We start from the raw sequence: 27,379 nt of genomic DNA, 5'->3' as shown, positions 1-27,379 counted from the left end.
TTGGAAAATGTTATTTAAAAAAAAAAAAATATATATATATATATATATATATATATATCTTTTTTTTTTTTTCCATGGTCACTGCACCTGAACTCACATTTAAGCCCTAGAAATGTTTTATTTATACAGTTATCGCTTGTCTGGGCACTAGTAATCATGGAATATTACACGAGATGTTTCCCCCAGAATTTTTGGGTATGTAAAATTTGGTGCCAAAAGCGCATAAAAAATCCAATATGGCGGCAACAAAAAAACATTTGTGGCACAAAATTTGGCAATTTTTGGCACAAAAAACAAAAGTGGCACAAAAATGAACTCTCACATATTTTCACATTTCCAAAGCCCTTTGAAAATGTGCGGAGAAAAAAAAAAGTTTAATATCTCTGGAGTAGAAAATACAGTCGTTTTTTGAATATCTTTTGAATATCTTACTTGAACCTTACTTCTTTACAACATACATTCTATAAATAAGCAGTAAATGTAGTACAGAGTAAGGAGAAATAGTGGAGATTTATCAAAACTTGTGCAGAGGAAAAAATGACCAGTTGCCCATAGCAACCAATTAGCATTCATTTTCAGAGGCCTTTTTAAAAATTAAAGAAGTACTCTAATTGGTTGCTATGGGCAACTGGTTAACACATTTCCTCTGCACAGGTTTTGATAAATCTCCCCCAATGTATGCAGGATTGACCTAAATAAAATTTCTTGTCGGTAACCATGGAGATACAGTGCATTCGGAAAGTCTTGACACATTCTAACTATTTTCACATTTTGTTATGTTGTTGCCTTGTGCTAAAATTAACAGAATTCAAATTTTCTCCTACCAATCTGCACTCATAATGAGAATGTGAACATTTTAGAAATGTTATCAAATTTATTGAAAAGGAAACGCTAACATTTCGCAATGTTATAAGTATTCAGACCCTTTACTCAGTACTAAGTTGAAGCACCTTTGGCACCTTTGACATCACCTATTTTATGACAATTTTTACAGAGAAACAAAAAAAAATATTTGTGCAGGGCAATTATGTAGCTCAATATGATTACAACAATTTCTTGGAGGTTTTGCTCAATTTTACTACTTTTCAAAAGATTCAAAATGAATACTATTGAATATGCTAAAAACATTTCCTTATCTGGTAACTTTAAAGCTTTTATTTTTCTGTATACAGAGATGTTTGAGGGGTTATTTTTTTGCACTGTGGTGTTTTGTTTTCATCAGTACCATTTTTGTCTTGATGAAACTATTTGATCGCTCTTTATTTTTTCTTTTAGGCATATTAGATGACCAGAAATCAGCAAGCCATTGACCATGTGGTTTCACTAACATTATATTTTAATAGTTAATTTCCACATATGTCTATGTTTATTTTTGTTTACATGATTTTATTTAAATTTTGGGAAAAGGCGAGTGATTCAAACTATGGTTAGGAAAGGGGCTTGTTTAGATTTATAAATTTTTTTTTTTACATTTTACTCACAATTTTTTTTAGTCCCCATAAGGGGCTATCACAAGCAGTCTTTCGATTGCAAATACTGAACGATGCAGTGTCATAGCAGAGCATTGATTAGGGTTATCGACACTTTATTAGTATTGGCTGCCAAGGTTGCCTGCATTGTTGGAGCAACAATCGCACAGATGGAAGCCATGTAAGAGACCTTCATCTGTGCTCTCATCTGATCATGACCCTGCCATTTAGCATTGTTAGCTATTTTAGACACCACAATCAAATAGACACCATGATCATGGTGTCAAAAGGTTTAATGCAGGACATCTGCCTGTTCGGCAATGTCTGTAGGTATGAAGAGTGTTCAGGTCGTAAGCATGCTTCATGGACCTGGAGTGGGCATGGAGTGGGCATTAAAAATATCTCTGTACTTTTCTTTACTCATCTTTCCCACAATTCTGACCAGTCTCCCTGTCCCATCTGCTAAAAAACACTTGCAAAGCATGCCTTATTGTAAGGGATGGTGTTGGGCAGGTGATGAGCAGTAATTGATTTCCTCCAGATGTGATTCTCAGAATTGAGGCCAGAAAGTTCAATTTTGGCTTCATCAGGTGAGAGAACCTTGCTTCTCACAGTCTCAGTCATTTAGATTTTTTTTTCAGATTTCTTTTTCTTTTCTAAGAAGATACTTCTTTCTGCCCACTCAATCACAAAGCCCAAATTTATGGAATGCCACAGTGATGGAAACCTTCTGAATATTTATCTTATGTGCACACAGGATCTTTGGAGCTCATCCAGAGTGGCCATTGAGTTCTTAGTCACCTCTCTTATCACCATGATTATTTATTTGAGAAGAAAGGCTAGAAAGAGTCCTGGTTGTCAAGAATTATGGAAGCCATTGAGCTACAACTTTTTGTGGAATAGAAAAATGTATGTAGATCTCTAGATCTCTGAGCTCTGCAGGCAGTTCTTTTACCTTATTACTTTTTCTTTTTATTGCTCGTATATACATTAAAACTTTTTATAGACAGGGCTGTGTATTTGAAATCATGTCCAATCAATTGAATTTGCCACAGGTGACTCCGATCAAGGTGTAAAGGCGTATAGAAGGTGTAGAAACTTCAAGTGTCATAGCAAAGGGTCTGAATACTTATGTCCATGCAAACTTTTTGTATTTCGTTTTTAATGACTTTTTATCTCAGCTGTTGTTAAAAACATTTTGTATTTGAGGACAATGCCTAAACATAACAAAAAGTGAAATAAGTGAAAGGGTCTTACATTTTTTTGAATGCATTGTACATAGGACTGCATAAGACTGTAGACACTAACATATTTTTAATCAATAATATTAATAGGTTGGTTAACTTATAATTTTGGATGCACCGAAGCAATAAAACAAATGGTTGCAAAGGTGAACATAGAATTCTAGTGTACAATTGTTCACAAGTTTATATCTAGGACTGTTCTTTGTTAATAAAATATATTAATATCTCAAAAAATATGGTAAATTCTTTTAAGGAGAATTACATTTGACCTTGCACATATATTTATATGCATATTTTTTTTTCTTTTGCACTATAATACTAAAACCATTTAATAGATTGGCACTTTAAGGTAACTGCTAAATAAAGAGACAGATGTCCTTGGCAAAATCACAATAATAGCAATTGTGGCAGATAAGAAGGTGAACCTATTTCTATTGCATAACATTTCTGGACATTGAGTATAGTTGTAATTTTCTATTGCTGTTACTTCTGATAAAGCCTCTAGTGGACACCTCTGAACCACATTTTTATGTCTTTATATAGAACCAGTTGAGTAATTTCATAAATACATTGCATTATTTATCCTGTACTGATTCAGATATATATAACTGAGGGTCAATACAAAATAAGTAAAACTTTACTTAACTTTTTCAATGGATTATGGCTATATATAAACAGAAAAATTGTGTTTTAAATGTAGGCATACCCTTTAATGCAAAGTGGCAATATTATTCATAGTTCTAATTCATACCTAATCCATTCCATTGACGATACCGCTAAAGCCTTTTTATGGTTAGGTATAAAGATTTTCACAGACCTCTATACATTTGTCCTGCACTTGAGCGTCAGCAGTCAAATATGATCCTTTAAATCTGGCACAGTTCTTATTGTCATAATACACACAGGTATTCCATAAATGTCACACTTCTGACTCCCAGCTAATTCTCCTCCATGCTTCAGTGGGATGGTGGGTTCTTGCTCTGCCACCTGGAAATGTTCCTAAAGATGAAGAGGAAGGATTCCTATTATTTCCCGTGTGGGAGTAACACACAGTCCTTCCTAGAGTAGCCTTGCTAAAAACAGTGTGTGTGTCTCTGTTGGTTAAGGTGGATGGTATGGCATGTGCGGAGACTGTCTCCTGCAAACATGCTTTATGTTGGGAAGACTTATAGGAAGCAGGATTACACCATTTAATGCCTCTATTCCTCATGGGATAGCTATTGCTGTTGCTGCAGAAAGGGCATACATGGGAGGTATGAGGAAGAGAACAGTATAATGGCCCACCACATTTTTCGTGTAGACTCAGGTTTTCTCTTTCGAGGGAATCACACAACAGATAAGGCTTTCTTGATACTCGCCTTGGAACAGGAGATGGACACCAAGCTCGGCAATGTGGAGAGACTATTGTTGAAGTGGAGGGAGGTCTGTGCATTGGCTCCAGTCTTTTGCTTATTGTCAGATGGGAAATATCACAAGGTCCGCTGGCAATTCCTAGTTTTGTGTTCTGAATGCTTCCATTTTGTGAGATGAGGGTCACCTGTGGGGCATTTTCTTGACATTGGAATGTGTGTGTTGTTGTGGAGGAGGGATCTATCTCATCTGGTGCAAAACAAGCTCCATGAGAAGTTCTTAATGCAGGAGAAAGAAGTGGTCCACTTGGGGCATGGCTTGCGGTTGCCACTGGTTTGGCTATGACTCCACACTGAGAGGAAATATTTTGGGTTGGCTGCTGTGATCCCTGGACAGAGAAAGCAGCTTGAAGACTTGCACTTCGCTGTCTCCATGTGCGTAGAGCATGAGATGCAGTCTCCAGGGAACCCCCAACTCCAGAAGAAGAAACCAGATCTCTTGCTGTTTGTAGAACCCTTAAAACATTGGCTGGTACAGGGGTCCCCGTCACATCTGGGTCAGGGCAAGCAGGACTACGGGATGGACTCTGAACACCACGAAAACAACTGTATATCCCCTAAAGATTTAAGAACAGAAGTGATAAAGTGAATTTGATAAACAATAAATTATGTCGTTTAGCTGGAAAACATATTTTGTAATAAGCTGAGGTCTCAAATCTACATCTGCACAGAAAGTCCTGTTGAGTAGTTACGTGTCTCATGCTGTGTCTATGCAAATCAAATGTTCTACTCCACTGAGCACAGATAAAAAATTATTAGTTTTACAACTCATACCTTCTACAGGCAGATAATAATATTAATTTTGATTTGGGATTATTTCATATAATAGATTTAAAAAACATTAATGTGTAGTAACTTAGCCACTTCTATAAATGTAAAATGTTTCTCCTACATAGTTCATAAGCTTGAAAAAAGACATAAAGTTTACACTATATGCCCTACTGTGTTAACCTCTTAAGGACATAGGGCGTACCTGTACGACAATATCCAACCTATATAAGTATGGTATCATTTTAACCGCATGGACCTACAGAATAAAGATAAGGTGTTATTTGTACCGAAAAATGCACTGCATAGAAACGGAAGCCCCCAAAATTTACAAAATGAAAAGTAGAATTGGTGGCGCAAAAAATAAGCCATCATATGGATTTTTAGGTACAAAGCGTTATGAAAGCGTTATGATTTTTAGAAGGTGATGAGGAAAAAATGAAAATGCAAAAACGCTGAGTCCTTAAGGGGTTAATCCAGGCAAAAAATAGGGATCAACGTACTGTCCACATAAATATAGTACTCATAATCTGTTCTTACTCTCCAGAAATGCATCCAGGCCCCTTTTGAACATTTTTTTATTGAGCTCACCATGACCACATCCTCTGGTAGAGAATTCCACAGTCTCACTGCTCTAACAAGAACCCCCGTCTGTGCTGGTGTGGAATCCTTCTTTCCTCTAGACGTAGAGCATGCCCCCTTGTTATAGATACAGTCCTGAGTATAAATAGATTATGCAAGAGATCTCTGTACTGCCCCCTGATATCTTTATACATAGTTATCAATCCCCCCTGAATCTTCTTTTTTTCTAAACTAAGCAACCTAATTCTGATAATCTTTCTGTAGCCCTCCCATTCCCCGTATTACTCTGGTTGCCATCTTTGCTGTCTCCAGCTCCACTATATCTTTCTTGTACACTGGTGTCCCGTACTGAACACAGTATTCTATGTGTGGTCTGACTAGTGATTTGTTCATTGGTAGAATTATTTCCTTGTTGTGGGCATCTATGTCACTTTTTATGCACCCCATGATTGTGTTAACCGCTTTACAGAGTTTAGTATCATCTTCAAAGATTGATACTTTACTATACAATCTCTCAATAAGACCATTAATAAATATATTAAAAAGAATAGGACCCAAAACTGACCCATGTGGAACCCGCCCTCTGTTTCTTATCACTGAGCCAGTTATTCACCCACTTTAACACATTCTCCCCCAGCCAAAGCATTCTAATTTTATGTATCAACCTTTTATGTGGCACTGTACCAAAAGCTTTGGAAAAATCAAGGTTTATAACATCCAGCGATTCCCCCTGGTCCAGTCTGGAGCTCACCTCCTCATAAAAGCTGATCAGGTTAGTTTGACAGGACCAATCCCTGTTTGAGAGGACCAATCCCTCATAAAGCCATGCTGATATGGAGTCATACATTTATTTTAATTGAGATACTCCAATATAGCATCTCTTAGAAAACCCTCCAATTATTTATATACAATGAAGGTTAAACTAATATGCCTATAGTTCCCAGGGTCACTTTATTTGCCCTTTTTTGAAAACTGGCACTACATTTACTATGCGCCATTCCTGTGAAACAGACCCTTGAATATTTGAAATAGGGGTCTATTACAATACTTAACTCCAGTAGAACACGGGAGTGAATGTCATCCAGACCTGGTGATTAGTCTTACATTTTTTAGGCAGCAATATACATCTGAGGCTATGTTCACACGACAGAATTTAGAGATTCCGCAGCAGCAGAGTCCGATTGATTTCAGCACATAGCAGAATTTCTGTGGCGGAAACATCTGGTGCGGAAATTCAAATTATAGGATAGCTATCACTCCCCCTCCCATAGACATGAATGGAGAAGGCTTGGCATGACCTCATAAACACGGCAGCTTCAAGCTTCCGTGTTTTGGGACCCCCATGATCAGACATCTTAGTCCCTTTGGATAGGGGATAAGATGTTTTTCGGGTGGAATAATGCACCTCTGCTCCTCACTCAATGAGGGGAGCGGCGGCTGCCAGCAGTGTCAAGTGATGCTCCATACGTTACCCATCATTTCGGGCAGCTGCCGCTGCCCTCAGTACCAGTACTATTTTTGAGTATACTCCAGAGCATCCAACTGTTCCCTCTGTGGATTACTTTCAGATGCAGTTGCGCTTTTTGACCATTTGAGACACATTTGCTGTTATCTCAGAAACTTTCTAAGACACACTTTTGTTTACATATTCCAGATAAGACACAAGTTTGGTTCATGTGACATACATTTTATAGATTCACTTTTTTGTGGTTAATTGATTTTTATATATGGATATCAATACATGCATGTAGATGTATTAATTCAACACATATATTATTAATATTATCATTATACATTTTTGATCAGTCCTGTGCAATTTTGGTGGCCTGGAAATTCTTGTGTGAACCTGGCTGTAGCACTTGGTCTGGATCCCTTTTTCTTTTTTCCTGACCTCCCGCATTGAAGGATAAGGTATAAAGTATTACGTTGTGGTCCCTATTTCCTAGGTGTCCCCCAACCTGCACCTTCGTTACTCTTTTAGGTCTGTAAGTTAATGTTAAGTCCAGCAGGGCGCCCCCTCTGGTCGTGTCCTGAACTATTTTGGTAAGGTGATTACTTTAGCTGTAGTCAGAAATCTGCTTCTTCTATGGGATTTACAGTTTCCCCATAATAATCCCATCATTGTGATTTTGCTGCATTATTTATTTGCCTCAAAAATTGATCTTCTGCCGCTTTCATTATGTTTGGTGGATTTAACAAAACCCCTCTCAGTAGTTCATTATTTTTCTCTCCGTATATTTGTACCCAAAATGACTCAACATTATCATCTCCCTCACATATATCTTCCTGCAGTGTGGCCTTTAAACCGGAGTCTAAATAAAAGTTGACTCCTTTCTCTTTCCGAATTATACCATTCTTATTGAATGGTCCCTGTAAGTTAACCGCCCAGTCTTAGCTATTGTCCAACCAGTCTCCAGTATTCTCACTGTTATATTTTTCCTTGGACTTCATCAACTCCATTTGTCAATCACTTTTTATAAAAATGTTTATGATATAAAAAGTGACACAAAATACGCTGTTTTGGAATTTGGATTTTTGTTTACGTGTACACCGTTGACCGTGCGGTTTAATTAATGATATATATTTTTATACTTTGGACATTTCTGCACACGGTGGGCTATAACATTGCACACTCTGATCTCTTAAACTGTTCACTGCCATGCAATAGCATGGCATTGATCAGTGTTATCGCCGCTCGATTGCTCCTGCCTGGATCTCAGGCACGGAGCAGTCATTTGGTTATCGGACATGCAGGAGGCATGTAGGGATCCTCCTGGTGTCCTGCAAGCTGTTTGGTATGCCACGATTTCACAGCCCGAACAGCCCGAGTGAGCTTCCGGGATACTTTCGGTTTCACTTCAGAAGCGGCGGTCAACTTTGATTGCTGCATCTGAAGGGTTAATACCAGGCATCACCGTGATCTGTGATGGCTGATACTAGCCGCAGGTACCAGCCGTTGATGGCCACCGAGACTGACCCATTATATCACGGGAGCCGGCGCAGGACGTAAATATACGTCCTGCGTCATTAAGGAGTTAAGCTTCTTCTTATTAACTATTCTAACCCTTCCCTCTGCTCCACCCCAGGAACATTAATAAGTCCCAGTTCTCCATCTACACTGTCTTGTCCTCTACTTACTCCTTATCTATCCCCCAGTACCTTGTTTAAACACTCATCAACCCTTCTGGCCATCTTTTCCAAGAGCATCGCTACACCCTCCCCATTGAGGTGCAGCCCCCAAGCCGGCCCAGTTCTCCATAAATTCAAATCCCTCCTTTCTACTCCAGTTTCTGAACCACTTGTTTATCTCCCTAATCTCCCACTGCATGTGCTACGTGGTATAGGTGATATTTCAGAAAATGCTACTTTGGAGGTCTTTGCCTTGAGCTTGTTGCCTAAATCCCTGAATACCCTGGCCGCTGACCGATGGGTCATCTCCAGCCCCACCCAGTAATCTGCCCACCCGAACCGCGATGTGGCGAACTGGAGTGGCAGGCAGAAAACACAATGTGCAATAATTTCGGTCTTTGTGAAAGATTGTCCTGTTTGTCCCCCTAATCCCCCACAACCAGTACCTGTCTGCCAGCCCTGCACTCCGCATTCCATCCTTACTGAAGCAGACACACCCCGGCTGTCAGGGGATTTTTACTCTACATACTTTCCAAGAATTCACAGTATTGATGCAATGAACTCATTGAACCCCATTTGCAAAACCTTTGAGTTAATCATTGAGTTAACCCCCCACCAAAATAACTAAATAAGACACAACAACAAAGACTTTCTTTGCCAAATCTCCTTGATAATAACTCTGTTTTTCTTATAGTTAATTCTGTTTAGTATCATTCCAAGTATCCAAAATTAAATTCACATCCTTCTAATTCACTTACCCGACTAATCCCCAGCAGACTCTGTTCCACACAAGAACTGGGTACACAGTGTCTCATTCTCCAGTACACAAGGTGTTCCCAGGAGAAGACTAGAAGACTTAACCCCATAGCCACCAGCAGCATGTAGAAGACTCCAGCCATGTTGTCAATGTCCAGTTTACTGCTTACTGCCTCATTCTTCTCGTTTTGACAAATGCCTGATAACCACACTGTTTCCAGTCTCTGAGTGTCACCTTGAAGAAAATTAGACAATTACTTAATTACTAGGAAAAAAAGGGATTTGGCACCCACCCAATATTTCATGTATGACTAACTAGCAATTGACTATGACCTGTTGAGCTGTATTAAAATCTTATAAACATGTTTACAATTACAGCAAGACGGTAGTTGTTGTAGTAAAATATAGTAGTAATGTTATTTTCTGTGTTTAGTAAAAAGCTAATAATAAAAAGAGCAGACTAGATGGACAATTTGTGCTGTTAATCGTCTATTATTTTCTATTCTATTATTGACATTGGTCATTGATTCAGGTATTTTGATTTGGAATCAGGAATGATTTTAACCTCTGATAAGAAACTGGCAACTAATTGATAGGGCATAGGTATTTTATTATTGTGTGATTGTATACAAATAGGTGTATTACCTTTATTACTCTTTATCTTTATTGATACCACACCCCTATATCATTCCCTGCAATGTATTGGAGTGATTGCTTCCAGACCCCTTATTGCCATTTTGACATTAAAGGGGTTATCCAGGAAAAACTGGCTCCAGAAAGTCAAACAGATTTGTAAATGAGCAAATAGTAGAAACACGATCCGGCACTGCTGTATATATGGTAATTTGTAAGAGAGCTACAGGTGGAAATGCGAAGCAAAACCAAATCTTGCGGTGCTCAATCCAAAGACTGATAGACAAATCCAAATGTGCACGAGGAAAGAATGGAGGATGGCACTCACCCAGATGGAAGCTTCAAATATTCTTTATTATACAAACACGGTGGCGGTGTCGGACAGGTGAACAGACAGGAACGCCGAGGGCCTCAGCCTGCAGGTAACAGCTGTGTTGTACTTCCGTACTTCGTCAGACCGCCCACTGACTAGGCCAGGGTAAAATACCTGAATGACCTCATCAGGGGGCGGGAACTACAAGCTTGTAACGTCACCAAAACATATACAGTGAACTAGTGGGTTAATACAATTTTAAAACCAAAATTTAGCTGGAAAAACTATATGCAAAGCAAATAAGTATCTAAATAAATATACTTAAATCTAGTTTATCATTCAAACCTAGTTTTCCTTGAGCATCCGTACGCATAATCCAGCATGCTTCAATTTGGAGAAGGGCATTCCGTCTATCTATACCATCTCGGCTGTACACTCTCTCGATACCGAAAAACTGCACTCTCTCGATCCCGAAAACTGTGCTTCCCAAATATGTTCAATAACACGGGGTGAACCTTTTTTTTGTCCCTATTGAATAGAGATGCTCTCGGAATCTAGTATGCATTGGACGTGTGGTGCTTCGATATAAAATCGTCCGCAACCACACAGCAAGCCGTACACCACATAATTAGTTTTACAACAAATGAAATCTTTACAATATATGCAAATACCTCCAATATTAACAGATTTGTCACATAACAGGGAAGGGCACCATTTACAGGCTCCACATTTATGGTTGCCTTTTAGGGCTAACCAATTTTTATTATCATTAATTTCTTTACTGTGCGAGGAGGTAAATATACTGCGTGCAAGAGTATCTCCTAAATTATTAACCCTTCTATACGCTATTCTAGGATTTTGACTTGCTATATTAGATAGAGACAGGCATATTAGATAGAGCTGGGTGAGTGCCATTCTCCATTCTTTCCTCGTGCACATTTAGATTTGTAAATTACTATTAAAAAATCTTAATCCTTTCAGTACTTTTTAACTGAATTGCACTGGATGACACTGACTAGAGAGAAGTGTAGAAAGACAGAAAACATTGAGTTGTTCTTTTCTGTCTAAGTGCTCTCTAATGACACGTGTCTCGGGAACTGCCCAAAGTAGAAGCAAATCCCCATAGCAAACCTCTTCTACTCTGTGCAGTTCCCGAATCAAGCAGAGATGTCAGCATAGAGCACTGTTGCCAGAAAGAAAAGAACATGTCAACTTCAGCAGCTGATAATTATTGGAAGGATTAAAATTTTTTAATAGAAGTAATTTACAAATCTAAAAAGAATAAAATAATGTGCAGCTCACAAAAATACTAGTCGAGGCTATATGGAGTGTACTTACACCAAAAAAAGTACAAATGATAAATAAAGATTTAAGGAAAAAATGAAGGTACCAGAAGCCTCTAGACTAATCCCATAAATGGTACATGATGATTATATCATAATAAGAAATAGAATGGAACTGTGCTTCACTTTAATAATGAAAAAATAGAAATTTAATGTAAAATTATTATGCAAGATAAATAACATTAATAAAAAAAACTCCTTCCACAGGGCCCTTGTGGGGAGGTGGTATAAATAATACAAAGCAAATAATAATCTCAAACAGCCGCTATAAAGTTGGATCTTCCGCTAATCCGATATTTAGTAAACCGGCATAGTTCAATTTTTCACTCCGTATCCGTATATAATGTATAGTTCAAATTATGATCAAGGACACCTCATATATTTACCAGCTCCTGCAGATGGAAACAGTTCAGTGTACACAGCCGTATGGCTGGACGTCCGAGAAACAGATGGTAACTGCTGTAGAGGCTGTATACAGCGCTGGCATGCGCTGCAGCGATGGGCCGTTTACCACAGGCCTAGGAGAAGTTGCTTATCACAGAGATAGATGGACTGCTCCGGAGATGAAAAACAGCCTTGGAGGTAGATGGATCTGCTCCAGAGGTGAATGTAGCCTCGTGGAAGGTCTCTCGGCGTCTGACTTCAGCCAGGTGAGTAGAATACGGCAAGGTGGAATACTGGATTTGCAGAGTGAATTGGTGGAATACTGGATTTGCAGAGTGAATTGGTGGAATACTGGATTTGCAGAGTGAATTGGTGGAATACTGGATTTGCAGAGTGAATTTGCGGAGCTTTAAAGGAGTAGTGCCCAGGATATGAGGATGCGGTTAATGGATTGCGGTAATCATGCAGCAATTCTTCCTCTCCTCTAGACACGTTTTAGGGTACTTTATTAATGACCCTTTCCTCAGTAGAGATATCTTAATAGTGAAGCTAAGAGACCTTTATATATGGTGCCTGTCTGATTATAACAGGTGCATTTCTCTTTCAGTCTGTCACAAATAGTGAAATGGAACAAAAGCTAGATAAGGAATGTTTTAACACAGGACTAGAACATTGTACACATTTACAAACAATATATGCACATCAAAATGTAATATATTAACGTAGAATTTTGTAACAGTAGAAACAAAATATTTGAATATTTAAAGTGGAACAGGATAGATATATGGACGGTGGTAATATAGTATATACATAGCAGAAAACATGAAAGGAATAAAGTAAAAATGAAATAGAAATAAAACTGATAGTAAAATTAAAAATAAATATAAATAAAATAAGAATAAAAATAAAATAAAAATGAATAAAAATAAAATAAAAACAAACATAAATAATAATAATAATACAAATAAAAATAAATATAAATAAATATGAATAAAAATAATAAAATAAAGTAAAAATAAATATAAACATGATAATAAAATGAAAATAATAATAATAATACAAATAAATATAAGATAAAAAATAAAATATAAAAATATAGAAATATAGAAATAAAAATAATATAAATAATGAAAATGTAAATAAAAATAAATACAAATAAAAATAAAGATAAAGATGCATCGACTTTATCGGCTAATAAGTGGCTTGGCACGTAGAATGCTCTAGGGTGCGTCAAGCTGTCCCAAAGGGGTCTCAAGTCACATAAGAAAAGGGCACCCATGGGAGAGCGAGACACAGCCTAAAGAAAACCAAAGAGTTCAAAATTTGAATTTAGACCATGTGGCTCTAGAGAATTAAAGCCAGAAAATTTGTGAATTTAATTCTCTAGAGCCACATGGTCTAAATTCAAATTTTTTACTCTTTGGTTTTCTTTAGGGTGTGTCTCACTCTCCCATGGGTGCCTTTTTCTTATGTGACTTGAGACCCCCTTGGGACAGCTTGAAGCACCCTAGAGTATTCTACGTACCAAGCCACTTACTAGCCGATAAAGTCGATTTACATACTGCTTGCATCTTTATCTTTATTTTTATTTGTATTTATTTTTATTTACATTTTCATTTTTTATATTATTTTTTATTATTTTTATTTCTATATTTCTATATTTTTATATTTTATTTTTTATCTTATATTTATTTTTATTATTATTATTTTCATTTTATTATCATGTTTATATTTATCTTTATTTTATTTTATAATTTTTTAGTCATATTTATTTATATTTATTTTTATTTGTATTATTATTATTATTATTTATGTTTATTTTTATTTTATTTTTCATTTTTATTTTATTTTTATTTTTATTCTTATTTTTATTTTATTTATTTTTATTTCATTTTTACTTTATTCCTTTCATGTTTTCTGCTATGTATATACTATATTATCACCGTCCATATATCTATCCTGTTCCACTTTAAATATTCAAATATTTTGTTTCTACTGTTACAAATTTCTACGTTAATATATTACATTTTGATGTGCATATATTGTTTCTAAATGTGTACAATGTTCTAGTCCAGTGTTAAAACATTCCTTATCTAGCTTTTGTTCCATTTCGCTATTTGTGACAGACTGAAAGGACTGAAAGGACTCTTAGCTTCACTATTAAGATATCTCTACTGAGGAAAGGGTCATTAATAAAGTACCCTGAAATGCGTCTAGAGGAGAGGAAGAATTGCAGCATGATTACCGCAATCCATTAACCGCATTCTCATATCCTGGCCACTACTCCTTTAAAGCTCCGCAAACTCAGCAAATTCCCTCTGCAAATCCAGTATTCCACCAATTTACTCAGCAAATCCAGTATTCCACCTTGCCGTATTCTACTCACCTGGCTGACGTCAGACGCTGAAAGACCTTCCACGAGGCTACATTCACCTTGTTACGCCGAGCGCTCCGGGTCCCCGCTCCTCCCCGGAGCGATCGCTACACTCTCCCCACTGCAGCGCTCCGGTCAGTTCCACTGACCCGGGGCGCTGCGATTCCGCTTCCAGCCGGGATGCGATTCGCGATGCGGGTAGCGCCCGCTCGCGATGCGCACCCCGGCTCCCGTACCTGACTCGCTCTCCCTCGGTCCTGTCCCGGCGCGCGCGGCCCCGCTCCCTAGGGCGCGCGCGCGCCGGGTCTTTGCGATTTAAAGGGCCACTGCGCCGCTGATTGGCGCAGTGATTCCAATTAGTGTGTTCACCTGTGCACTTCCCTATATCACCTCACTTCCCCTGCACTCCCTTGCCGGATCTTGTTGCCATCGTGCCAGTGAAAGCGTTTCCTTGTGTGTTCCTAGCCTGTGTTCCAGACCTCCTGCCGTTGCCCCTGACTACGATCCTTGCTGCCTGCCCCGACCTTCTGCTACGTCCGACCTTGCTTCTGTCTACTCCCTTGTACCGCGCCTATCTTCAGCAGCCAGAGAGGTGAGCCGTTGCTAGTGGATACGACCTGGTCACTACCGCCGCAGCAAGACCATCCCGCTTTGCGGCGGGCTCTGGTGAAAACCAGTAGTGACTTAGAACCGATCCACTAGCACGGTCCACGCCAATCCCTCTCTGGCACAGAGGATCCACTACCTGCCAGCCGGCATCGTGACAGTAGATCCGGCCATGGATCCCGCTGAAGTTCCTCTGCCAGTTGTCGCTGACCTCACCACGGTGGTCGCCCAGCAGTCACAACAGATAGCGCAACAAGGCCAACAGCTGTCTCAACTGACCGTTATGCTACAGCAGTTACTTCCACAGCTTCAGCAATCATCTCCTCCGCCAGCTCCTGCACCTCCTCCGCAGCGAGTGGCCGCTCCTGGTCTACGCCTATCCTTGCCGGATAAATTTGATGGGGACTCTAAGTTTTGCCGTGGCTTTCTTTCCCAATGTTCCCTGCATCTGGAGATGATGTCGGACCAGTTTCCCACTGAAAGGTCTAAGGTGGCTTTCGTAGTCAGCCTTCTGTCTGGAAAAGCCCTGTCTTGGGCCACACCGCTCTGGGACCGCAATGACCTCGTCACTGCCTCTGTACACTCCTTCTTCTCGGAAATCCGAAGTGTCTTTGAGGAACCTGCCCGAGCCTCTTCTGCTGAGACTGCCCTGCTGAACCTGGTCCAGGGTAATTCTTCCGTTGGCGAGTATGCCGTACAATTCCGTACTCTTGCTTCAGAATTATCCTGGAATAATGAGGCCCTCTGCGTGACCTTTAAAAAAGGCCTATCCAGCAACATTAAAGATGTTCTGGCCGCACGAGAAATTCCTGCTAATCTACATGAACTCATTCACCTAGCCACTCGCATTGACATGCGTTTTTCCGAAAGGCGTCAGGAGCTCCGCCAAGATATGGACTCTGTTCGCACGAGGCGTTTCTTCTCCTCGGCTCCTCTCTCCTCTGGTACCCTGCAATCCGTTCCTGTGCCTCCCGCCGTGGAGGCTATGCAGGTCGACCGGTCTCGCCTGACACCTCAAGAGAGGACACGACGCCGCATGGAGAACCTCTGCCTGTACTGTGCTAGTACCGAACACTTCCTGAGGGATTGTCCTATCCGTCCTCCCCGCCTGGAAAGACGTACGCTGACTCCGCACAAAGGTGAGACAGTCCTTGATGTCTACTCTGCTTCTCCACGTCTTACTGTGCCTGTGCGGATGTCTGCCTCTGCCTTCTCCTTCTCTACTGTGGCCTTCTTGGACTCTGGATCTGCAGGAAATTTTATTTTGGCCTCTCTCGTCAATAGGTTCAACATCCCAGTGACCAGTCTCGCCAGACCCCTTTACATCAATTGTGTAAACAATGAAAGATTGGATTGTACCATACGTTTCCGCACGGAGCCCCTTCTAATGAGCATCGGATCTCATCACGAGAGGATTGAACTTTTGGTCCTCCCCAATTGCACTTCGGAAATTCTCCTTGGACTTCCCTGGCTTCAACTTCATTCCCCAACCCTGGATTGGTCCACTGGGGAGATCAAGAGTTGGGGGCCCTCTTGTTCCAAGGACTGTCTAAAACCGGTTCCCAGTAACCCTTGCCGTGACTCTGTGGTTCCCCCAGTAACCGGTCTCCCTAAGGCCTATATGGACTTTGCAGATGTTTTTTGCAAAAAACAAGCTGAGACTCTACCTCCTCACAGGCCTTATGATTGTCCTATCGACCTCCTCCCGGGCACTACTCCACCCCGGGGCAGAATTTATCCTCTGTCCGCCCCAGAGACTCTTGCCATGTCTGAATACGTCCAGGAAAATTTGAAAAAGGGCTTTATCCGTAAATCCTCCTCTCCTGCCGGAGCCGGATTTTTCTTTGTGTCCAAAAAAGATGGCTCCCTACGTCCTTGCATTGACTACCGCGGTCTTAATAAAATCACGGTTAAGAACCGCTACCCCCTACCCCTCATCTCTGAACTCTTTGATCGCCTCCAAGGTGCCCACATCTTTACTAAACTGGACTTAAGAGGTGCTTATAATCTCATCCGCATCAGAGAGGGGGATGAATGGAAAACGGCATTTAACACCAGAGATGGACACTTTGAGTATCTGGTCATGCCCTTTGGCCTGTGCAACGCCCCTGCCGTCTTCCAAGACTTTGTTAATGAAATTTTTCGTGATCTTTTATACTCCTGTGTGGTTGTATATCTGGACGATATCCTGATTTTTTCTGCCAATCTAGAAGAACACCGCCAGCATGTCCGTATGGTTCTTCAGAGACTTCGTGACAATCAACTCTATGCCAAAATTGAGAAATGTCTGTTTGAATGCCAATCTCTTCCTTTTCTAGGATACTTGGTCTCTGGCCAGGGACTACAAATGGATCCAGACAAACTCTCTGCCGTCTTAGATTGGCCACGCCCCTCCGGACTCCGTGCTATCCAACGCTTTTTGGGGTTCGCCAATTATTACAGGCAATTTATTCCACATTTTTCTACCGTTGTGGCCCCTATCGTGGCTTTAACCAAAAAAAATGCCGATCCCAAGTCTTGGCCTCCTCAAGCGGAAGACGCCTTTAAACGACTCAAGTCTGCCTTTTCTTCGGCTCCCGTGCTCTCCAGACCTGACCCTTCCAAACCCTTCCTATTGGAGGTTGATGCCTCCTCAGTGGGAGCTGGAGCTGTTCTTCTACAAAAAAATTCTTCCGGGCATGCTGTCACTTGTGGTTTTTTTTCTAGGACCTTCTCTCCCGCGGAGAGGAACTACTCCATCGGGGATCGAGAGCTTCTAGCCATCAAATTAGCACTTGAGGAATGGAGGCATCTGCTGGAGGGATCAAGATTTCCAGTTATTATTTACACCGATCACAAGAACCTCTCCTACCTCCAGTCTGCCCAACGGCTGAATCCTCGCCAGGCCCGGTGGTCTCTGTTCTTTGCCCGATTTAATTTTGAAATTCACTTTCGGCCTGCCGATAAGAACATTAGGGCCGATGCTCTCTCTCGTTCCTCGGATGCCTCAGAAGTTGAACTCTCTCCGCAACACATCATTCCTCCTGACTGCCTGATCTCCACTTCTCCAGCCTCCATCAGGCAAACTCCTCCAGGAAAGACCTTTGTTTCTCCACGCCAACGCCTCGGAATCCTCAAATGGGGCCACTCTTCCCATCTCGCAGGTCATGCGGGTATCAAGAAATCTGTGCAACTCATCTCCCGCTTCTATTGGTGGCCGACTCTGGAGACGGATGTTGTGGACTTTGTGCGAGCCTGCACTATCTGTGCCCGGGATAAGACTCCTCGCCAGAAGCCCGCTGGTTTTCTTCATCCCCTGCCTGTCCCCGAACAGCCTTGGTCTCTGATTGGTATGGATTTTATTACTGATTTACCCCCTTCCCGTGGCAACACTGTTGTTTGGGTGGTCGTTGATCGATTCTCCAAAATGGCACATTTCATCCCTCTTCCTGGTCTTCCTTCAGCGCCTCAGTTGGCTAAACAATTTTTTGTACACATTTTTCGTCTTCACGGGTTGCCTACGCAGATCGTCTCGGATAGAGGCGTCCAATTCGTGTCTAAATTCTGGAGGGCTCTCTGTAAACAACTCAAGATTAAATTAAATTTTTCTTCTGCATATCATCCCCAATCCAATGGACAAGTAGAAAGAATTAACCAGGTCTTGGGTGATTATTTACGACATTTTGTTTCCTCCCGCCAGGATGACTGGGCAGATCTCCTTCCATGGGCCGAATTCTCGTATAACTTCAGAGTCTCTGAATCTTCCTCCAAATCCCCATTTTTCGTGGTGTACGGCCGTCACCCTCTTCCCCCCCCTCCCTACCCCCTTGCCCTCTGGTCTGCCCGCTGTGGATGAAATTTCTCGTGACCTTTCCATCATATGGAGAGAGACCCAAAATTCTCTCTTACAGGCTTCATCACGCATGAAGAAGTTCGCGGATAAGAAAAGAAGAGCTCCTCCCATTTTTTCCCCTGGAGACAAGGTATGGCTCTCCGCTAAATATGTCCGCTTCCGTGTCCCTAGCTACAAGTTGGGACCACGCTATCTTGGTCCTTTCAAAATTTTGTCTCAGATTAATCCTGTCTCTTACAAACTTCTTCTTCCTCCTTCTCTTCGTATCCCTAATGCCTTTCACGTTTCTCTTCTTAAACCACTCATCATCAACCGTTTCTCTCCCAAATCTGTTCCTCCCACTCCTGTTTCCGGCTCCTCGGACATCTTCTCTGTCAAAGAGATCCTAGCTTCAAAAAAGGTCAGAGGGAAAACCTTTTTTTTAGTGGATTGGGAGGGTTGTGGTCCAGAAGAGAGATCCTGGGAACCTGAGGACAACATCCTAGACAAAAGTCTGCTCCTCAGGTTCTCAGGCTCTAAGAAGAGGGGGAGACCCAAGGGGGGGGGTACTGTTACGCCGAGCGCTCCGGGTCCCCGCTCCTCCCCGGAGCGCTCGCTACACTCTCCCCACTGCAGCGCTCCGGTCAGTTCCACTGACCCGGGGCGCTGCGATTCCGCTTCCAGCCGGGATGCGATTCGCGATGCGGGTAGCGCCCGCTCGCGATGCGCACCCCGGCTCCCGTACCTGACTCGCTCTCCCTCGGTCCTGTCCCGGCGCGCGTGGCCCCGCTCCCTAGGGCGCGCGCGCGCCGGGTCTTTGCGATTTAAAGGGCCACTGCGCCGCTGATTGGCGCAGTGATTCCAATTAGTGTGTTCACCTGTGCACTTCCCTATATCACCTCACTTCCCCTGCACTCCCTTGCCGGATCTTGTTGCCATCGTGCCAGTGAAAGCGTTTCCTTGTGTGTTCCTAGCCTGTGTTCCAGACCTCCTGCCGTTGCCCCTGACTACGATCCTTGCTGCCTGCCCCGACCTTCTGCTACGTCCGACCTTGCTTCTGTCTACTCCCTTGTACCGCGCCTATCTTCAGCAGCCAGAGAGGTGAGCCGTTGCTAGTGGATACGACCTGGTCACTACCGCCGCAGCAAGACCATCCCGCTTTGCGGCGGGCTCTGGTGAAAACCAGTAGTGACTTAGAACCGATCCACTAGCACGGTCCACGCCAATCCCTCTCTGGCACAGAGGATCCACTACCTGCCAGCCGGCATCGTGACACACCTCTGGAGCAGATCCATCTACCTCCAAGGCTGTTTTTCATCTCCGGAGCAGTCCATCTATCTCCGTGATAAGCGACTTCTCCTAGGCCTGCGGCAACCGGGTCCGTCGCTGCAGCGCATGCCAGCGCTGTATACAGCCTCTACAGCAGTTCCCATCTGTCTCTTACGGCTGTGTACAATGAACTGTTTCCATCTACAGGAGCTGGTAAATATATGAGGTGTCCTTAATCATAATTTGAACTATACATTATATACGGATACGGAGCGAAAAATTGAACTATGCCAATTTACTAAATATCGGATTAGCGGAAGATCCAACTTTATAGCGGTTGTTTGAGATTATTATTTGCTTTTGTATTATTTTATACCACCTCCCCAAAAGGGCCCTGTGGAAGGAGTTTTTTTTTATTAATGTTATTTATCCTGCATAATAATTTTACATTAAATTTCTATTTTTTCATTATTAAAGTGAAGCACAGTTCCATTCTATTTCACATTTTAATATAATCATCATGTACCATTTATGGGATTAGTCTAGAGGCTTCTGGTACCTTCATTTTTTCCTTAATTTTCAAATCTGCTTAACTTTCTGGGGCCAGTTGATATATATAAAAAAGTTTTTTCCTGGAATACCTCTTTAACTATGCGTGCTACCATACAACCACCGGCATATGGCTCTGCAGAGGACAGCACATTAAAGTGGTGTTTTGGCCTTGTGCAAAAACTGCTGTGTGGTAGGGAGTAGGTGCAAAAAATCAAAAAAACATATTCACCCTTCCACTTGGCCTCAGTGATCACATGCTCTGTGACATCACCTGGTAACTTCCACTGGGGACCCCTGGGAGTAAAGGTGGTGCTAAATAGGAGGTAAGAAAAGGGGTGTTCACCCATTCCATACCATGGGGTAACTTTAATACACGGATACAACCCTCCTTTAAGGCAACAATGGACACACGGCAATAAGTATGATAACTATACAATGATGTAATGTCCCACTAGGCCCCTTCTATTGTGAAATAATTAGGATTATACATGGCTGTCATCAGGAGAAAGGAAGATAGTGTGTAGTTGAGTGCACAGCAGTGTGTATTGAGGAGGAAAGTAGAGCATTTGTCTGAAGAGGTAGACATGGTGAAGCCTGTGAGAAGAGATGTAGCTAAGGACTTCCCAACCCTGGAGTAGGCCAGAAGTCTCAGGCCTAGTCAAACACCCCGGCAGTGAAAGTGCTGCCTAACTTTGAGGATCTACACCAGGGGTCAAGTCCTGGGAAAAAAAAAGTGTGGGAACTCACCCAAGATTTCCACTTAAAGGGGTACTCCGCCCCTAGACATCTTATCCCCTATCCAAAGGACAGGGGATAAGATGTCTGATCGCAGGGGTCCCACCACTGGGGACCCCCGCATTCTCCCTGCTGCACCAGGTATTTGTTTAGCGCGTTGGGTGCATCGCCGGAGGCTCATGATGTCATGGCCCCAGCCCCTCAATGCAAGTCTATGGGAGGGGGCATGACGGCCATCATGCCCCCTCCCATAGACTTGCATTGAGGGGGCATGGCCGTGATGTCACGAGCCTCTGCCCCCCTTCACCAGCCATTCGTCACAGAGCGAAGTTCACTCCATGCCCCGTATATCTGGGGTGCCACAGCCGAGATCGCGGGGGTCCCCAGCGGCGGGACCCCTGCGATCAGACATCTTATCTCCTATCCTTTGGATAGGAAATAAGATGTCTAGGGGCGGAGTACCCCTTTAAGGGCTGGTCCTGCAGGACTCCTGCTAAAGGAAACTGCGTTCCTGCTGTGGAAAAAGTGCAGGAACTCCGTTCCCATCAGTTCCTGCAGGACTTGAGCCCTGATCTGCACCCTGCAGCTGGGAATTGCAGTGCCTAGGTTTCTTCATCCCACTGGGAATTGCACTGGATTATACTGACTAGGGAGAAGTGTAGAAAGACAGAAAACCTTTGGAAAATTGCAGTAACCTCAGCAAAGCCTCAGCAAAGCCATAAGCTAAATTAAATGGGGTGTTGTTTACTGTATATAAATGTTTATGCTTTTTATTAAACCTAGAGAGGATTTTAAGAATGATATATTGAATGGGAGGGATGGTGGTAGAAGATTAGTATCAATGATTAAAGAAGGCTGATTTTCCATTAGTTTTTCCCCCCTGCATTTTATTGCCAGTAAAAGCGCCAGAAAGTAATGCCAGAAAAAATGCCACTAAATTTCCCTGTGTTATTGTGGGTTTTCAGGAGTTTTTACAGCCTTTATAGTTCCTTTAGCAGTTTTTCCCTAAGCTTTTAGCAATTTCGTTGGGTACCACAAAATAAAAAGATGCAGGAATGATGCAGTGGTCATGCAGGGATTAGTATGGTATTCATTTGTGATGTTTTACCACATAATTTGTGATGCATAGTTCATAACATAGTTCATAAGGTTGAAAAAAGACCCGAGTCCATCAAGTTCAACCTATATCCCTAATGAGTCCCTACTGAGTTAATCCAGAGGAAGGCAAAAAACCCTCATACTAGAGGTAAAAATTCCTTCCTGACTCCAAATATGGCAGTCAGAATAAATCCCTGGATCAACCTTCTGTCCCTATAAATCTAGTATACATAACCTGTAATGTTATTACTCTCCAAAAATGCATCCATACCCCTTTTAAATTCTTTTACAGAGTTCACCATGACCACCTCCTCCGGGAGAGAATTCCACTGTCTCACTGCTCTTACAGTAAAGAACTCCTGTCTGTGCTGGTGTAGAATCCTTCTTTCTTCTAAATGTAGAGGATGCCCCCTTGTTATAGATACAGTCCTGGGAATATATAGATCATGGGAGAGATCTCTGTACTGTCCCCTGATATATTTATACATAGTTATTAGGTCTCCCCTAAGCCTTCTTTTTTCTAAACTAAATAACCCTAATTCTGATAATCTTTCTGGGTACTGTAGTCCTCCCATTCTCCGTATTACCCTGGTTGCCTGTCTTTGAACCCTCTCCAGCTCCACTATATCTTTCTTGCACACTGGTGCCCAGTACTGGACACAGTATTCTATGTGTGGACTAGTGATTTCTACAGCGGTAGAATTATTTCCTTGTCGTGGGCATCTATGCCTCTATTGATGCACCCCATGATTTTATTGGCCTTGGCAGCAGCTGCCCGACACTGGTCACTACAGATAAATTTACTGTTAACTAAAACTCCCAAGTCCTTTTCCATGTCAGTCGCCCCAAGTGTGCTCCCATTTAATACATAATCCAAGCCCGGATTTTTCCTCCCCATGTGCATTACCTTACATTTATCAGTGTTGAACCTCATCTGCCACTTCCCAGCCCAAGCCTCCAAACTAAAAGGTTTTGCCTTGAATACCCCTTTAAACTAACATGCCTATATTTTCCAGGGTCACCTTTTATCCCCTTTTTAAATATTGGCACCACATTTGCCTTGCGCCAGTCCTGGGGGACAGTCCCTGTTACTATAGAGCCCATGAATATTAAAAATAGGGGTCTGTCTATTACACTACTTAATTCCTTTAGAACACGGGGGTGAATGCCATCTGGACCTGGCGATTTGTCTATTTTGATTTTTTGTAGGCGGCACTGTACTTCTTCCTGGGTTAGACAGGTGACCTGTAAAGGGGAGTTTACCTTATCTCGCTGTATTTCACCTGGCATTTTCCTTGGTGAACACAATGGAGAAGAATTTGTTTAATATATCTGCTTTTTCCTGATCCCCATTTATAATTTCTTCTTAATTTTTTTTTTAAAGGGCCTACCATTTCATTTTTGACCATTTTGCTATTTATATAGTTAAAAAACATTTTGGGGTTAGTTTTACTCTCCTTGGCAATGAGTCTTTCTGTCTCTATTTTTACAAAAACTATTTTTTATTTTGAAGGTGAAAATTTTTTGGGTAGCGGGCAGGGACATAAAAAAGAGCTGCAAATGAGATTAATAATGGAAGCTTGGTGAGAAAATGTATTATTTGAAGTAATAGATTAAAACTTGAATGAATGAATGAACGAATTAATTCGTTCTTTATGTCTAATTCTGTGTGTTTGTTGTTCTACGTTTTTATTGTTTTTATATGTATATATTTATTGTTATATATGTTATTATTTATATTATTTGTATAAACATTTATTTACAGGTCCTTTGTTATTTTTATAAGCTAGAATATGTCTGATGTGTATTTTTCCCTTTCGTTAATTTAATTTTCATTTTAAAATTCTAGAGCTAAATACTCTAAACTGAAAATTTGGTCAAGTGGATAATATCTAGGTCTGTTTGCTCTAACCACAAGTTAATTGGATTCAAATCTTGGGGTGAAACCCCAAATCCTCAACATTCTAATGCAATTAAATTGTGGTTAGAGCAATTGACATACTTATCCACTAAACCTAATTTTCATTCCAGAGCAATGAACAGACATAAAGAATATAAATCAAACACATCATTCATTCATTCTTTTTGAATCTATTATTTCAAATCATACATTATCATATGATATATCAGGCTTCCATTGTTAATATCGTCTGCGTCTTTTAGGTCCTTGCCTGCTCCCGAAAATCATTCTCACCATCAAAATAGAAAATTATTTTGTTTTATGACATCACAAACTTGTATCCTACTTATCCCTGTATGGCCACCGGATCACTCCTGCATCTTTTATTTCGAAGTACCCAATAAAATCAATAAAATCTGTCCATCCCTTTTTCTGAAATGTTAGACTTACTGAGCCCCAAAAATGCATAAAAAAAAGAATGACGAAGAGGACTGAAAAACGCCTAACAAAAAAACAACAAATGGATATGGCATTTTGTGATTCCCTATTGACTTGCAGCTAATATGAGGCAGTTTTTTGGAGAATTTTTGCAAAAAAAAGATCCAAGTGGAAACTAAGCCATATAGTAGTTTTAACCGACACAACTACAAAAGATAAGTAGCCACTCTGGATTCTTTTGTGCTAGGGAGGAAAGCCTGGTTAAGGAGTCTGCACATGTGATTATCACCTGTACCTTGTGATTCCCGTAGCTGGGGGCCAGCGTTAATAGCCGACATGCGGCGATCACTGCAGCCGGCTGTTAACACTGTCAAAGTTGACAGCGGCATCTAAAGGTGTCTTTATCCTGTCCCTGTTGGGGAGCGCGATCGCGGGGGGGCGATCCACTACTGAGGTAGCCTGAGGGCTTATATCTCCTGCTGCCGCAGCTCCGGTGCTCAGAATGATAAAGCCTGGCAGCGCAGAGCACACAGATCAATGGGATTGTATGTAATCCCATTGATCTGTATGAGGAATAAAATGATTCCTTCTAAAAGGCCTCTAAGGGGAATAAAAGTGTAAAAAAAAAATTTTTTTTTTTTAAAACACACACACATTAACCCCTTCCTTATTAAAAGTTTAAATCACCCCCCCTTTCCCAAATTTCATATAAAAAATATATAAACATAATAAAATAAACATATATGGTATTGCCGCATGCATAAATGTCCAAACTATTAAAATATATTGTAAATTAAACTGCACGGTCAATGGCGTACACGAAAAAAAAATCCGAAGTCCAAAATTGCGTATTTTTTGTCACTTTTCATACCATAAAACAAGGAATAAAAGAGATCAAAAAGTCTGATCAAAACAAAAATGGTACCAATTAAAACTTCAGATCACGGTGCAAAATATTAACCCTCATACCACCCTGTACGCGGAAAAATTTTAAGTTATAGGGGTTAGAAGAGAACAATTTTAAATGGATAAATTTTCATGTATGTAGTTATGATTTCTTCCAAAAGTACGACAAAATCAAACCTATATAAGTAGGGTATAATTTTATTCATATGGACATACATAATAAACATAAAGTGTCATTTTTACTGAAAAATGTACGGCGTAAAAACGAAAGCCCCCAAAATGTACAAAATTGAGTTTTTTTCTTCAATTTTGTCGCACAATAATTTGTTTTTCCTGTTTTGCCTTAGATTTTCAGGTAAAATGACTGATGTCATTACAAAGTAGAATTGGGGCGCAAAAAATAAGCCCTCATATGGGTTTTTAAAAGTTGCCCAGTTGCCCATAGCAACCGATCAGCTCACTTCTTTCATTTTTAACAAGGCCTCTGCAAAATGAAAGCAGCAATTTGATTGGTTGTTATGGGCAACTTGGCAACTTTTTTGGTTTTGATAAATCTCCCATTGTCCCGTATCCACCAGGTGGAACTCAGTAACAAGTCCAGCCATCCCCCTTCCATGCCCAGGTACTTAAAGAGCTCATGCAATCTTTATGTAGCCTGTTGTTGGAGGCTTATGAGAAATCTTTTTGGAAAATAAAGGCCACTTATTATTCACAAAATGACAGGGTGGGAAGATTGTTGGCCTCTCGTCTTAAGGCAGGCCACACTAAGTGCCAACGGCTTTCAGGCCTATTATTCTAGCCTTTACAATTTACAGGACTCTGTACCCACCCCTGCCACTATTGAAGAGATCATTCAATCCTATCTAGCCACATTGGAGTTGCCAACCTTACAAGATTCCCACTTGGTTAAATTAAACACTCTTATTGATGTTAAAGAAGTCGAGGAAGTCATAAGGTTCCTTCCCACAAATAATAGTGCCAGGCCGTGATTTTTTTGCTAACTATTATTATGTGCAATTCAGACAAATCCTCTCCCCATATCTCTGGGACTTTTGCTAATTAGCAATGGATAAAGGTCGTCTCCAAAAGGAAAACACCCAAGCATTGATTAAAACCCTTCCTAAACTGGGGAAAACATCTGACAGACCCCAGAATTCCACCCTATTTTACTATTGAATCAAGACACAGAAATATTTGCTAAATTATTGGCTACTTGCATTGCAACAATCCTCCCCACTATCATACATGCTGATCAAATTGGCTTTGTACCTAATAGGTGTCACGATGCCGGCTGGCAGGAGGTGGATCCTCTGTGCCAGAGAGGGATAGGCGTGGACCGTGCTAGTGGACCGGTTCTAAGTCACTACTGGTATTCACCAGAGCCCGCCGAAAAGCGGGATGGTCTTGCTGCGGCGGTAGTGACCAGGTCGTATCCACTAGCAACGGCTCAACCTCTCTGACTGCTGAAGATAGGCGCGGTACAAGGGAGTAGACAGAAGCGAGGTCGTACGTAGCAGAAGGTCGGGGCAGGCAGCAAGGATCGTAGTCAGGGGCAACGGCAGGAGGTCTGGAACACAGGCTAGGAACACACAAGGGAACGCTTTCACTAGGCACAAGGGCAACAAGATCCGGCGAGGGAGTGCAGGGGAAGTGAGGTATA

General features: G+C 41.4%; 1 protein-coding gene across 5 annotated transcripts in view; it reads right to left on the bottom strand.

Moving 5' to 3' along the window:
* Positions 1 to 474: 474 nt before the first annotated feature.
* The window catches only part of GRIN2C (glutamate ionotropic receptor NMDA type subunit 2C), a 101,742-nt gene continuing 74,837 nt past the window's right edge, over positions 475 to 27,379 (bottom strand). For 4 of the 5 annotated variants that reach the window (XM_056549610.1, XM_056549611.1, XM_056549612.1 and 1 more), the window contains exons 12-13: positions 9,360 to 9,592; positions 475 to 4,679 (exon numbers count right to left, since the gene is read on the bottom strand). In XM_056549610.1, the coding sequence (XP_056405585.1) occupies positions 3,633 to 4,679; positions 9,360 to 9,592 (1,280 nt within the window). In that variant the 3' untranslated portion in view covers positions 475 to 3,632. The remainder of the gene's footprint in view (positions 4,680 to 9,359; positions 9,593 to 27,379) is intronic. The other variant, XM_056549614.1, reaches the window with a different exon arrangement.

The sequence above is a fragment of the Hyla sarda genome, chromosome 13, assembly GCF_029499605.1.
Source record: "Hyla sarda isolate aHylSar1 chromosome 13, aHylSar1.hap1, whole genome shotgun sequence".
Lineage (NCBI taxonomy): Eukaryota > Metazoa > Chordata > Amphibia > Anura > Hylidae > Hyla > Hyla sarda.
This window is presented reverse-complemented; position numbering and strand designations above follow the sequence as displayed.